At 37.2% G+C, this 14,255-nt stretch overlaps 1 protein-coding gene, 1 long non-coding RNA gene and 1 pseudogene across 3 annotated transcripts; 2 read left to right on the top strand and 1 right to left on the bottom strand.

Moving 5' to 3' along the window:
* The first annotated feature begins 532 nt into the window (after positions 1-532).
* On the top strand, positions 533-2,582 carry LOC122019114 (annotated as a pseudogene).
* A 54-nt stretch (positions 2,583-2,636) lies between these two features.
* LOC122020815 lies at positions 2,637-7,954 on the top strand. Of its 2 annotated transcripts, XR_006122335.1 has the most exons (4): positions 2,637-2,789; positions 6,204-6,617; positions 6,708-6,831; positions 7,012-7,954. It is a non-coding gene; the product is annotated as an uncharacterized LOC122020815 (long non-coding RNA). The 2 variants fall into 2 exon arrangements; XR_006122334.1 differs by lacking the exon at positions 6,204-6,617 and having other exon boundaries at positions 2,652-2,789.
* On the bottom strand, positions 3,278-7,464 carry LOC122020814 (homeobox-leucine zipper protein GLABRA 2-like). The gene is made up of 11 exons (XM_042578845.1): positions 7,334-7,464; positions 6,987-7,231; positions 6,731-6,848; positions 6,391-6,585; positions 5,905-6,279; positions 5,526-5,627; positions 5,241-5,450; positions 4,945-5,119; positions 4,601-4,872; positions 4,436-4,522; positions 3,278-4,306 (listed from the first exon to the last, which is right to left on the bottom strand). The coding sequence occupies exons 1-11, from the start codon at positions 7,394-7,396 to the stop codon at positions 3,923-3,925; spliced, it is 2,226 nt and encodes a 741-aa protein (XP_042434779.1). The 5' UTR covers positions 7,397-7,464; the 3' UTR covers positions 3,278-3,922.
* Positions 7,955-14,255: the final 6,301 nt, after the last annotated feature.

The raw sequence follows: 14,255 nt of genomic DNA, 5'->3' as shown, positions 1-14,255 counted from the left end.
TGGCTCTCTCCAATGCCATCATCTTGCAGGTTATATATATAGAAAATTAAATAATTTATTTAATATGAAATTTTAATTACCTACTGTTTACGCAAAAATATTTTTAATCTATCCATATCTCATTAATGAAAATAGTCCAATACAATTAGCATAACAAAAATGATTAAATAAATAATTAACAGCAAAAATGATTAAATATAACTGCATAACTATTCCTCTCGCAAACAAAATTAATCAAAATCATTCTTTCAGCTTCTGTTTGGGGAGAGCAATGATGGCGCTTAGAACCAATGTCGGCCGGAAGGAAGGGGAGGTGGAGAAGAGAAATCGATTGGCTCTTCACGTTCACTGACTACATTGTCGAATTTGTCCCCTAGCAACAAACATTGGAAGATGGAAGATGCATGGAGGTAGACTCGAAAAATGGATTCCAATGTCCTCTTGTTACTTATGAACATCTAAAAGCACCAGTGCGAATGAGCATTTGGAGCTCGCATATACATGATATAATTTCGATCATGTTGTTTACATAATGATAACTCAGCAAAGAAAAGATCTTCGCATGAACATTCCTGCTCTGCGGAAGCTCGATGCTATGCTCATTGTAAGAATGATACACATGACTAATCAGAAATGATTTCTGAGTGATTGTAAAGGAGATTCTGATACTTGACCTTGATAAACGCAGGGATACCTTGACAATTTCAAGGACCAAAAAGGGTTCTGGTATCTGTCAAGGGATGGTAAGGATTCAGGGAAGGAAGTGGGCAGAAGATAAGTGGTGGCTCCCGACAGTGAAAGTCCAGGTAAAATGGGTTGTCTGAAGAATCCAGAAAATGCATTCATCATCAGAAAGAGCTTGTTAGCCAAGTGCTCAAAACTGCTATGGCTATAAATGCCAATGTTCTAATAGAAATGGAGATTCCAGAATACTACATCGAAAACCTTCCTAAGGTAGAATTTTGATTTCAGCCTCAAAATGGTTGCTGATTTAAGAAAATCAATGCAAGAACATATTTTCAGGGTACATCTTATGGAATCTGTGTCCTTACTTTAGCTCTAGAGGGAGACCAACAAAATGTTAATCAATGTAATATATAATGATTTAAATAATATTTCATAGAGCTCAATAGACGATCATGTGACTAATCCCGAAAAGTTGGAACACGACGATGATGATGTGATCTTAATTTCTTTATTTCAAACAACTAGATGACTATAGTAATACTTAACCAACTGAAAGTGAACAAAAATTCAATCAAGTAATCAATATTTTTCTTTCCACTTACTTTTCACTATGGCCCTTGATCACTTTCCATGACACAGAATGGAAGGTCAAGCCTTGGAGACTCGCTCTATAGATATATCACAGATGAAGGATTTGATGTCGAAGCATTCCTCGAGACCACCCTAGACTTGTCAACCGAGCACACAATCCTAGACCTCAAAAACCGAATTGAAGCATCAGTGGTCATTTGGAAGAGGAAGAAGAAGAATAAGGATGTCAAGTCATCATGGGTAACAGTTGCAGGGGTTGCAGGTGATAGCCAGGAGAAGCTGGAACAATTCGAAGATAGGGCAGAGACTATCTTGCTCATTCTTAAGCACAGAATCCCTGGAATTCCTCCATCGACATTGGACATAAGCAAAATTCAATACAATATACAAGCAGAAGACAAAATTCAAACTTGTTGCCATATAAGTGCAATTCTTCCCTAGCAAAATAATGGATCCAACATTGATCTCCTCTGATTGTTAAAAATATTTCAGGATGTTGGGTTAGCTATCCTGGAAAGCTAATCAAGGGTTCTAGAAAGTTTAACTTTCACTGTGATATCGCGGATGGAAGATGTTCTCCGTGCAGACACTCTTGCTCGAAACCCACTTGAGGAAGACTTAAAGAGAGAGTCACCAAGAGTAGAACCAGAACCAGTTAAAAAAGAGGAAGTTATTCAACTTCAGAAAATAGAATCCAATGATTCACGACACTATCAGATTTCATTGATTGGCAGTGGGATCGAGGTATTCAGGCAAACGACGAAGACTCAGGTACCATCAGCAAAACCCCAAGATCAGAAGATGCCAAGTCGGCGAAGAAATCTCAGAATGTTGCGCCTAACAAGAAATTCTACTACTTAGAGAAGTTAGTGTACTGGGAGGGATGGCTTATATTGGTGAGGAAAAAAATCTATAATTTCAACAAAATTCATATAGATCTGGCACAATAAAGATCACTTAAAACAAAATTAGATCTTCTTCTGTAGCAAATTTACGAGGAGAAGAAAACTAGGGAGTACTCCATTACATTACGGTGCCAAAAGAGGAGGAGAGAGTTAGAACCTGCGAAGAAGAAAGGCGACGAGCAGAGGGATGAATGGACGGAGAGATTATTGCTTCCGTATAAGGAGCTTTCCCCGGCGGTCTCCGTGGCGGCAACTTTGGTCGCCTCCGCTGCCGTCGCTGTTGCTGGATTCGCCACTGAAGTGCTCTTCAGTTCCCAAACAAATAGGGTAGAATTTGGGTACCCGTTAACTAGGATCCGGATTTTGGCAATATTTATTTATTTAAGGGACTCCAATTAAGGTCCAATTTTAAATGTCGGATTCGGGATTCGGGATTCGGGTTTCGGGTTTCGGGTTGTAGTCTCGAGACTTATACCGTTCGCCGTCTCCTAGAGATTTGGGGGCGTCGCTCTTGTACCGGCGATGGCGAAGCCGGAGACGATGAGCATGTCGTTTCTTTCGCCGGCGATGAAACGGTGTCGTAGTGGATTTTTGTGGATGTATGAGGTAAATCTACCTCTCTGTTCGTTACCGGTTAATCTTTTGTTTCCTCCACTATTTCTCCCTATCCTCAATTTGATAGATAGTTTAGTTCTTCTCACGATGATCTAAGAAACAAGATATGATTCTCGTTTTTCTTGCGACGTTGTTCCAAAATCAAATTTGTGCCTTTTTTTTCTCCAAGCATTGATCTCTAACGAGGGTTTGGTTGGATATTGTGCCTTTATTATTGTAGAATGGAGCTTCCTTTGTTTTTTTTTTTGTTATTATCGTCTTCCCCAGTCTCAACATGATCAAGTTTATGTCAATGATCATGATACAAAATGAACAGAAAAATTGCAAACTGGAGGTAACTAGCCAAAGTTTAAAGTCCTTGGGCTAAGATTGGTCCTTTTGTTGGATTGTTTCTGGTCTTCTATCCCAAGGATATGACCAATGATTTCCCTGTTCCAGCTGTGGTATGATGGTGTAGAGGCTTGTTGTAGGTCCTGTCCACTTTGAGCAGTGAAAAATAAATGGTGGAAAGAACACTTGAAAGGAAGGAGGGGGGATTCTGAAGACTGTAGGCAAAGAATTTTACAGAGGTGATTTCCCCCTAATTCACATTCATAGAACAGTCATACCCTTCCAAAAGAAACAATTTTCAAAGAGTAAAACTGGCAAAAATAAAATGACTCTGACTAAAATATTTGGTGTTTAATTTGAAGTTCATGAATAGGTCCAAAACACATGCCATTGAAAACCCCAAGGGCTTGGTGAAAGAAGAGTGCTAACAGGAGTAGCAATAATTTATAAAACTCAAGAAATGGGACCTAGTGCTATCCTCAGGTTTGAAATTTTAGATTTTGTCTTTAGGTTTCCAACATTTTGCGCCATCTTTACTGCCAATGATGCTTAATTGTTTTAGGTAACATGCAACATTGCTTTATAAGAATTCATTGGAAAAGGAATCTCTGGCTGCATTAATCCTGATTTTCAACTTAGATCTGCAATTTAATTCGTTCTAGTGCAGATTCTAGGGTTCATGTTTGAAAAAGTGAACACTTACATAATTATCTGCCCATTGTCTTATCCTACTATAAATTATTTTCTCCTTTACAGAATAATGGTCACAAGTTAACTGATACAAACTGCATTGGCTAGCCATCCTCACATTTAAAGGCTTTCTTTATATTCTGCAATGTACATGAAACAAGTGCATTCACAGTCTCCACTGATTCCATTGTTAGTTTTGCTGATGACGATGAATTGGCAAGAATTTGGAATGCTATTGTTAGCAAAGATCCTCCTTCCAGTGCCCTCTCTTCTGGCCTAGATGTGATCACGAGAGGCCTAGTCTCGAGCCCATCAGGAAGAATAGAGAACCCCGATGGCAATATAGACAAGTTACTTGAGTCGCACCCATTTATCACTGATTGCATGCCATCAATGTCCACAGGGGCAAATACCACCATTGACTCAAAAGAGTTAGTACTACTATCTTGAAGAACCCAAATGTTAGGCTTCTCTGTTGAGTTCATTGTCTGTATAGGGACACCAAGAAGTGCATCAAATCAATATATATAGTAATTCATTAAAAATAGGAAACTAAACTGCTATATTTTCAAGTAGTGCCACTCATGAACTAATGGGTAGAATGCATGAAAACTTACATAGACTGTAACAGAGTTGCCACGATCTTGGCCCTTTGCTAAGTTGACCAGTGTTTTAGTTGGGCCAGACAGAAGCATGATGTCCCACTGAAAAACCAAAAATAGATATAGGTTAGCATCATTCCGGCAAGTATGTCAAAAAGGAACGATGCATCCTTATCTTACTTCAGTTCTTCTTGATTCATCCCTTAAAAAATCAAACAGAGATACTACTGGAATAGGCATCCATGTTGACATAACTGCACAAACTATCACCCCAAGTGGTTCCCCAGGTTCATTGATTATCTTCCTCGATGTGAATCGAATCTCTTCTCCTACCTTTGTCGATATCTTGTTCCATGTACGGTTACGTGGTGTGCCAATGTTTCTGCAAAAGCTTGCAGTCATTCTTTGCCCAAGCTTCAGGATGCTCTTTCTTCCGGCCAGTGTGGAGACCCCTGTGTTATTTGCTATGATGTTCAGCAATAAATTCATTTTTTTTTATAGCAAATGACGAAATCTTGCCATACCATTACAGTCTCTAGTAGGCACGTTAGTTGCCATGAAGAACACTGCCCTTTCACATTGCAGTCGCAGTGTTGACATCCAGTGTCGAGCACCAAAAGCAAGGCCATTGGTAACAATTGTGCGATATAGGGTTGGAATTACATTCCTTTGACATTCCCAATGCTCTACCCATATCACCTAGATACAAAGGTTGAAATCTGATGGATTAAAAGATTTACATCTGCTTTTGGCATAATCTCATAGACTTTCGACAACTTCCTTTGAACATAAATGAATGGCTAAGATACAATTTAATTACCTTGCAATGACCATTGTCTTGGTCCTCTAATATACAGCCTGAGGGCCGCTTGCTGCACTTCGCGAGTGATGCATCTATAGTTTCATCAAGTTTGTCAATTGATATATCTAAGATTGCCCATCTATTTGGGCTTAGTTTCTTACAATGCCTGACAAAGTATGTTTCTCTTGTTGGCACCAGAGGTGTAAGCATCTGAATTTCTGCAAACATCTGGGAAAAAAAATCTAATGTGGTGTCTTCAAGAAATTATACTTGTCTTAGAATATGAGTGTTTGTGGAACTTACCAACTGTGTTATTCCTTCTTTATTGTCACCCTGCCCCCTACAAATTACCTCAACGATGGAACCATTGGAGATGAGGCAAGGAAACATTTCCTTCCATTGGTTCTAAACATAAAAGTAGGCAGATATTAGAAGGGCACATATTGACATTGAATTACTGATTTTATTATTTATGGTAAGGATGTTAAGAGCATGTGAATTCATATTAAAAGTGAGTGACTATACTGTTTCTGATTTCTTTTCGTTTTCCTGATGTTTATATTGACACTGAGAAGGTTATCAGAACAAGAAAGTTGTAAAAGCAAATTCTATGAGGGCTCATTATCATAAATTGACTTTGTCAAGCAATTTTCGATGCTTGTATATATATGTATGAACTTACCACATCCATGAAAGCTTGTACAAGCTTTAAAATTTCGAAGAAGACAACACCAATCTCTCTGGAAGCCTCAATGTTCCTATTACATCCATTCCTCAAAACATCATGTGAGAATTCCTTGACATACTCATCATAGTTTAATATCTCCCTTCCAGTCTCGACACTTTGAATCCACAAAGGTTCACGGGTGCTGGACATCTTGATCAGCTCATCCAGGCCAGCATTAACAATCTCTAGAATTCTTGATTTATCTAAACCGAAGAACCCACTATTGCTATTTAATGAGCCCTTGTTTTGTTCAGTTCCTGCAGAGCCTGATGAACTAGGTGAAGGAGTTCCATCAGGGGCGTTACCTTGCATTTGGCGCAGTTTTTCTATCTACAAAATAGAACCAAGATAGTTATTGCTGTAGGAATGATATCAGATGAAATGTTTGAATGGTGATAGTAGTGAGACTTGTATTGCAGCAGCAGCCCAATCGTAGCATACCTCTGCTTTTAGCCTGGCATTTTCAATGCGAAGTTGTTGCTCCTCTGTTGCCATGATATTATCCTTGCTTATGGTCGTAAAACCACAGTGGGGACAGCAAGACTTCTTGATTGTCTCCCTCATTGCCCGGTTCTCCTCTTGTAATTTCTCTATCTCAGACTTAAGTAGTGAATTCTCATGCCTCTCCTGCACTGCCTGAAGTCAAAACCGTACGGTGTTTAGTTAGAGTAAGGATGAATGCTACCGATGTGCAATGTAAGACTAGCCTTGTTAAGATTTTTTGGACACTGATACGTTCTCTTTTACTCTTTATGCAGATAATCTGTTTTCAACTCGTTACCTTGATCTGGGTTCGTCGATTTTGGAACCAGAACTTGACTTGCCTAGTTGAAAGCCCTAGCTGCTTGCTCAACTGCTGCCTCTGCTTTTCATCTGGATGAGGTGAGTCCTTGAACAAGCTGTTTTCAAAATTGTGAATGAAAGAATTAGCATTATCGACAGCTCGAGAAAGTGTTGTTTAGTTTAGATAATGGTGCATATATTTTTCTGACCTCAAATTTGTTGGTTTGCCACAAAAAAATTAGAATACAACTCACACTTCCATTTCTCTTATCTGTTCAGTAGTGTGCCTGTGGTACTTCTTCCTCTTCAGCTTGTTCCCAGCCTCCCTGTCAGTGTCAAGAGATTCATTTGACTCCTGCTCTTCATCAGACCGATCTGCTGGCCCAGAGTTCTCGCCGCTGATCCCTGCCTGCTCTCCACAGTGCCCTCCACCACCACTTCCTTCCTCTCCATCCTCCACCTCAGCGGCTTCCAATGCATTGTTCCTGAAGACACCTGCCTATTGATATTTCCAAAACGATGTAACCAAATAGAGAGACGTTACACGATCGTGAAACATGCAGAAAGCCTCTAGTCCAAAAGCAAGTAAAAGAGTACTTACAAGGGAGAGGGAGAGAGCTGGAGACGCAAAGAAGTCTTTTACTGGGGGATTGCCGCGGTTCATGCTACTGCTCGGACAATTCCAAATGTAATCAGAAGTTGCAATGTGGAGACACTTGAGAGAGAGCAAATAGCATCAAGAGGGAAAGTTGAAGAAGGTGGAACATGGAGAAAGAGGAATTAAATGATGAAAAACAAAGACTGGGTTGATCATCAACAAAAGGGTCTAATGGAGGACTGTTAGGGTTGAATGGCAGCTGACAACAATGGTGGCATCATCAGCATCCATGGACACTTCATATTAAATTCTACGGATTCAACAAATTCAACTGTCTCCACCATGCTACTGTGAAATTTTTGCTGAACCAGAGCATAATTTAGAAGGCAAAAGAACAATCGATCGAGAATGCAGGGAACCCCACCCCCATTTTATGTCATTTTATTGCTCCTTGGTGTGCTTTTGGCCTGTGTTCTTTAGGTATGAATGACATGCAAATGTTAGGTAATGGTTTAGTGAACTTGCCCAGTCCAATAAGTTCAACTGTTTTTGATTTAGAAACTACGCGAAAAGTGTATTCAAGTAAACATCATTTGTAACATATCATGATGTTTGACCAACTAATTTCTTGCATAGATCATGTTTTCATGTAGTTAATGGAACGAGTTGTGAAGAGATTTGATATCTATTTCATGACTAGTGTCCACATAAGAATATTAGTCATCTAAGCGCACGTAAGTTTGGCTTGATACTTAGGCTTGTCTCTTCATAGTTTTATCCAAATCCTTCTTGAACGGATAGAGCAAGTCCAACAAGGTCATCGGATAACAATGTTTAGCGGTTGAGATTTATTTGCCTCTAGGTGCAAAGTAGTGCCCCGCGAAGAATGTGACAATTATAGAAAATTAATATAGGAGTTAAGTGTTTACAAGCATTGTGCTTAAAGATATAGTTCATTATTAGGTGGAATGGTTGTTGAGAGTTTAGATTGAGTTCGACTAATGTTGACGCTAAAATTGCTTGCGATAAGTTGTTTCATTCTCCGGGATAAGCTTTGAAGTGTGTATATATATATCTATTGAATGGTTGTTGAGAGTGTAAAATATGAGCTTGACTAATCTTGCGGTTGATCTTCAAGTGCCAATTTAGTGATTAATGATTTGGAGTGAAGAGCTTGAACAATGACAACAATGATCATGCCATTAAAAATTCTTTGGAAGAAAACATAAATATATGGATAAATTCTCATTATTTTGTTTTGTTCATTATGATTAAAAACCAAATAATTTCTATTTTTTTTTAAAAAAAAGTCATTTTCTTAAATATGTCTATATTTTTATTAACTAATAGAAGAAGAAAAAGATATTTATCAAATTTCACATGTATTAAAAACCTTTGAATTGAGAATTCACCACCTCCAAGGAAATGATAATTATAAAATGGCCAAGGAAAGTGGCTGTGGAATGGTAGATGGCAAGGAGACAGATAGAATAATAATGTGGGATAAATAATTGAGCTTATATCTTTGGGATATTGTAGCATATGACAAATGAAATCTATTTGATGGGATCTTCTTTTTTGTCCCTAAGTTCCTCATTTGATTCTCATAAGTGTAATTCTTTATTAAAGAATAAAAGATTTATGGCCAACTCCTCGTGTGGAATACTTTAAAATATTTAAAGAAACAATAAAAGCAAATATTTTGAAAATCGACGTTTTAAGTATAGATACATTATACTTTGAATTTACTTGAGAGAAAATCATGCAGACAAAACTTGAACATCTGAATTATATCATTAAGAAAAATGATATGCTCAAGGAAAAAATCTCAATGAAATGCTCAAGGATAGACACATAAAATGATGGGCTCACATTTATGTGTCTATCCTTGAGCATTTCATTGAGATTTTTCCTTGAGTGTATCATAGCTCTATCATTAAACCATCATCCTTATTTGATTTATTGTTCACCACTGCTAATCCTTCCATTTTTTTTGTATCATAAAAAAACGCATTACCAATTGTTCTTTATGAAAGAACGTTAAACCTCCTTTCCTACTTAGCATTCAACACCCAAAAAAAAAAATGGTCTTTAAAAACATACAAAATATCAGATTGGTAGTTTTGCATGGTAGTTGGAGCACAAACTTTTCATTTGTGAATTTCTTAGGCTTCAAAAAAGTTCTTCAACTAATGACATTTTCTTCATCAATTTTTGCTAATAATGATTATCATGTGTTATAATGCCAAGGTTTAAGTGTCCCCAAGGGACACAATCTTAGTAAATTTTTAATAGCAATCACTAATAGTGAGTTCAAGGAAATGGAGAAAGAACAATACACCTTTTCTTCGACCGACAACAATAGTTAACAAACCATAGCCAAACCGCTATTTGTCATTGGCGAGCCATAGTATGGTAGGGCCGCTGTGACTACTCACCACTAGCTATTGTTAAACCACCACCAATCATCGTCGAACCATGACTAGACTATTGCCATCGCGATATCGAGCTTGTGTTATTTTCGGGTCAACAGAATCAGAACTTGCATGCCGAATGAACTCATTAGAGGACACGTGAGACCCATGGCAGGCACAAACAATCTTGATTTGGTTTTTGTTAAACTTGTAGGTGACGGTCTTACCTTTAAGACCAGGCCTGCTCTTCGAGCCCCATGGAAGGTTGGGGTATGAGCCACAACCTCTGAATCAACACCAGGTTTTATGGTGGATCCTTCATGAGGAAAGCCTTCGGCTGAAGAGGTTGCAATCTCCTTCAGACGGGATAATGATGATGCTCCAGTCTCCATGATAGGTTCACCATTCCCTTTTGATGAATGGATCTGAAGAGGAACACTAAATCAAATTTAATTAGATCATTCACAACCTCTTAATGAAAAGCAAAGAGTATGTATAACTACTAATTCACCTTAACATATATTACACTTCCCAAAGTGTAATCCAGACTTTCAATTGTCATACAGAATAATATTGACACAAGGGGATGCTCCTTGGTGCATATAATCTAAACTTGTTGCCAAATTGGCATTCACCCACTAATCGCAATCGCTAGAGTGCTATTTCATAATCATGATTTGCGATGAGTGCAAGGCAAGAGTGGCTTCTAGCTGCACTAACAACTACTAAGAGAATGGAAATTTTGTAAAGGCGATGGCGACAGAATGAAAGAAACAGATGTATAAAGAGAATATGATGGTTTAATCTCTTAGCGTCATCTTCAGTGAGACGTGGGTTTGATGTTCCGTAACCTAAGGAAGAGACAGCCTGAAGCTGAGAACCAAATCCCCATGAATAATTTGTCTCAAGCTTCTCAGCATCAAAATCTGTTCCTTGGGAGACAGAAGGATCTCCATTTGACGGAAGTGTTGATTGCACCATGCATGGTAAAGGAGAGCTTGTGGGAGTCGTAGAAGCGCCAACAGCAGTTGGCTTAGAGATATTGCATAAGCAACCATTAAGGGCATTTGAATTTGAAGAAGCAATGAAGTACCAAATGTAACTTCAACAAAATCACAAGGTGCATTTCTTAAATTTTTTTTGCTGTTTCTGTCCTTGGAAACCAATACCAGTTGGATTGTTTAAGGCATGCTCAGAAGTTAGTTTATGAAGATCAGTGTGCTTGCTAGTGTTTACTGTCTGTGAAACTAACCAAGAGCTCGAAAACTTCAGCCTTAGATTCTGCAACGCCCTCATTTCACCCTTTGAACCATCATCAGTAACAATGGTTGGAAATTTAATATAAATGAGAAATTAAATCTTAATCATTGGATCAAGATTGACAAATCTTGATCATTCAACTTGAAAGGTTTAAGTACCCTTTGGATGGCTAAATCTCATTCATTGATTTCTAAAGGGTGACATCTAATGAAGAGGTAGTGTATCTCTTAGGAAAAGATGTCATCTACATCATCCAATTCAAAATGGATGGATGAGATCTAATTGAACTAAGAGATTCTTATACACCTTCATTAAGTATAAATAATGTCCCTTTTTTCACATCCTCATTTCACTCACTAAATTCCTTCCAAGCAAAACAAGCATTGAATTCCATACTTGCATTGGAAAGTTTGAGAAGCTTCTTCGGTTCGTAGGTCTTGCGATTTACAGTACTGCTATCGTAAGATAAAGTCGTTGTATCTTAGGAGACGATTACTGTGTTCCGTGAACACCATGTGTGGGGCAAATTCGTCTTAAAGAGATAAAGTCTAACTCTACCATCGACTTCGCCAAAACAGTGGTATACCGTCATTCTGCCCACGTTTAGATTGCACCACCACTATAAGATCCCAACAAGTTTAAGACGAATTTATCTGTGCAATTTTAATGGATTCATCATCTATGACTCCTGTTCCATCAGCGCATGGCGGGAAGCAAGAGAATTTTACAAGTACGGATTTTAAGAGGTGACAACAAAATATACTGTTTTACACAACCACGTTGAACCTTGCGAGGTTCTTACATGAAGATGCCCCCTCTATATCTCAAGACGAGACTGATAAAGGAAAGAGGGCTGCATATGATGCTTGGGGACATAGTGACTTCTTATGTCGAAACTATATCCTCAATAACTTGGACACACTACAACAAAAATGACCTACGACAACGGATATTATCCGTTGTCGTAGGGTTAAAAAACTGTTGTAACTGACAGCGTTATAAAAGGCATCACCCTACGACAACGGTTTTGAATCCGTTGTCTTTGTAGACATTCGATAACGGTTTTTATCCGTTGTTATTTATATGCTCAAAAAAATTTTTCCCTAAACGACAACGTTTTAAAACCGTTATGGTAGATAATTTCGACAACAGATATAAACTGTTGTGGTAGATCCTTTTTACAACAGATATAAACTGTTGTGATAAATAATATTTACTCATTTTAGATTTTACAACAGTTATAAACTATTGTAGTATATAATTTTAATATGTTTTACAACAGATAAAACTATTGTCTTTTATCACTTTTCATAAAAAAAATTCCGTTGTGGTTACGTATTTTTTACAACGTTTCTAACCGTTGTCTTTAATGTTCATGTTGTAACATGATAATACCAAACAACAAATATGGTTTTAATATAAGCAAACCACCAATACAAAACTAAATATTTACTACATTAAATCCAAAATAAACGTCCATAAATCATCTTGTAGCCACACATATACAAAATATACAAAATGAATTGTACTCAACAAATTTAGTAGTATCAAACCATAAATCACATGTTTTCCATTACTGTTCTCCATATGATTTTTACACATTAGCAAGGCAATCTACAACCTGACAAAGCTCACTCCTTGCATCCAAAATCTCAAGCCTCACGAATTGCCCGAGTTACGTACCTACAAGAGAAAAATTAAACAAAACTTATCAAAGAAAAATATAAAATATAAAAAAAAAAAAGAGAGAGAATTGTAGTAAGTGCTGCATGAACTGTAACCAGAGAATAAATATTTCGCATAGATTTAATATCTGGACATGAGAGAAGGATTTCTAGAATTCCAGGACAACACTCAATGTCTGTAAAACGGAAGAGAAAAATCTACATAAAATATAAAGCAATTCCAAGAGACCAGGACAACACTCAATTTCAGAATTCTAGATTTAGATTTGTTCATATAAATCTACATAAAATACAAGCAATATAACCAACTTATAGTCTAAGAAATAAAACTTATGCAATACAAGCAATTTAACCAACTTAGAGTTGTCTTGGTAACTTCCATTGGAAAACTTATGCACGTAGCTTTAAATTCGCAGAATAAGTTTACTTTGCCAATGCCTGTCTATTAGATCAATGAATTTCATTGACCTTGCCATTGAGTTTATAAATAATCAGTCAAGAACATTCTTAAAAGATACTTGTGGCAATAAGAAATCAACTAAACCTGCGAAAAATACATCTAAACCTACTGCCTGCAGGAGGTCATAACAAATCAGCTATTCAAATATCGATTTAGGATGCAGACTTACTGAGTTATAGGTAGGATTGACAAAATGACAAGAACTTGTCTAAACAAATATTGAAAACAGACAAGAAATTTGATATATGCTTTGTTCCTGGAAAAATATCTTTATATACAAAACATGCTCATAATTTCAATCAACATGCTACATACTCCATCTACTAACTTAACCGAATTTAATCACTATACGACGAGCTTATTTCCCAGAGGCAAAGTTCAATAGACAAAACAAAAACAAAATTATAAGGACACCACGACAATACTTATAACTAAATTCACAAAATGTTCAATTAGCAAGATAACATATTTAATACCTAGTAGAAATAAATAAAAAATTGTAACTTAGATCCTGAGTTGATTTATTCTATCAGAACAGTCAACTTTGAACTAGTAAAGTAGCTTTATTATATTTAAGCCAACCTTCTCTACCATGAATAACTCAATGTCTGATGAGTCAGAATAGGTCTAAAGACCTTTCTGTTTGTTCATTTCCATACTTACCTACAATTATACGATGCAGCAAGTTTTATCAGAAGATAAATTTTTATCACAGTAAATCCTACTTAGCATTTTCATAATAAGCAGGCTAATTAGCACCAATGATTTTAATAGAAAAGTATAATCACAGAACTTCAAGAAAAGGTATGGATAATGGAATCTAACCTCAAAGCTCCATACATCAATTCTCACAGAAACATTTACAGCTTGATACTCTTCAGTTACTTGAGGAAAGATCAACCAAACAATACATGTTATGCTTGACACAACCCATATATGCAAAAAAGAATTCCAAAAGCTTACGAACCAAAAACTCAAAATTGAATCGGTCATGAGAAGAGTTCAAGTGCTATCTGAGACCCTGCAGAAAACACCACCACATATGAAACCAAGTAGTATAAACAACACCTCCCACCCCTAACTAACTTGGTGGTCGGCTATAAGCT

Source organism: Zingiber officinale, chromosome 9A (genome assembly GCF_018446385.1).
Source record: "Zingiber officinale cultivar Zhangliang chromosome 9A, Zo_v1.1, whole genome shotgun sequence".
In the NCBI taxonomy this organism is placed as follows: domain Eukaryota; kingdom Viridiplantae; phylum Streptophyta; class Magnoliopsida; order Zingiberales; family Zingiberaceae; genus Zingiber; species Zingiber officinale.
The sequence above is the reverse complement of the archived record's forward strand: the minus strand, read 5'-3'. Positions and strand labels throughout refer to the sequence as shown.

What these genes read in the sequence shown, in the direction of transcription:
- LOC122020814 (XM_042578845.1), bottom strand. Translation starts at nt 7,396, where the DNA reads ATGAACCGCGGCAATCCCCCAGTAAAAGACTTCTTTGCGTCTCCAGCT. An exon ending in ATCGACGAACCCAGATCAAG is followed by an intron (nt 6,586 to 6,730) that starts GTAACGAGTTGA and finishes TTTTGACTTCAG; the next exon opens with GCAGTGCAGGAGAGGCATGA. An exon ending in GCAACTCTGTTACAGTCTAT is followed by an intron (nt 4,307 to 4,435) that starts GTAAGTTTTCAT and finishes GTCCCTATACAG; the next exon opens with ACAATGAACTCAACAGAGAA.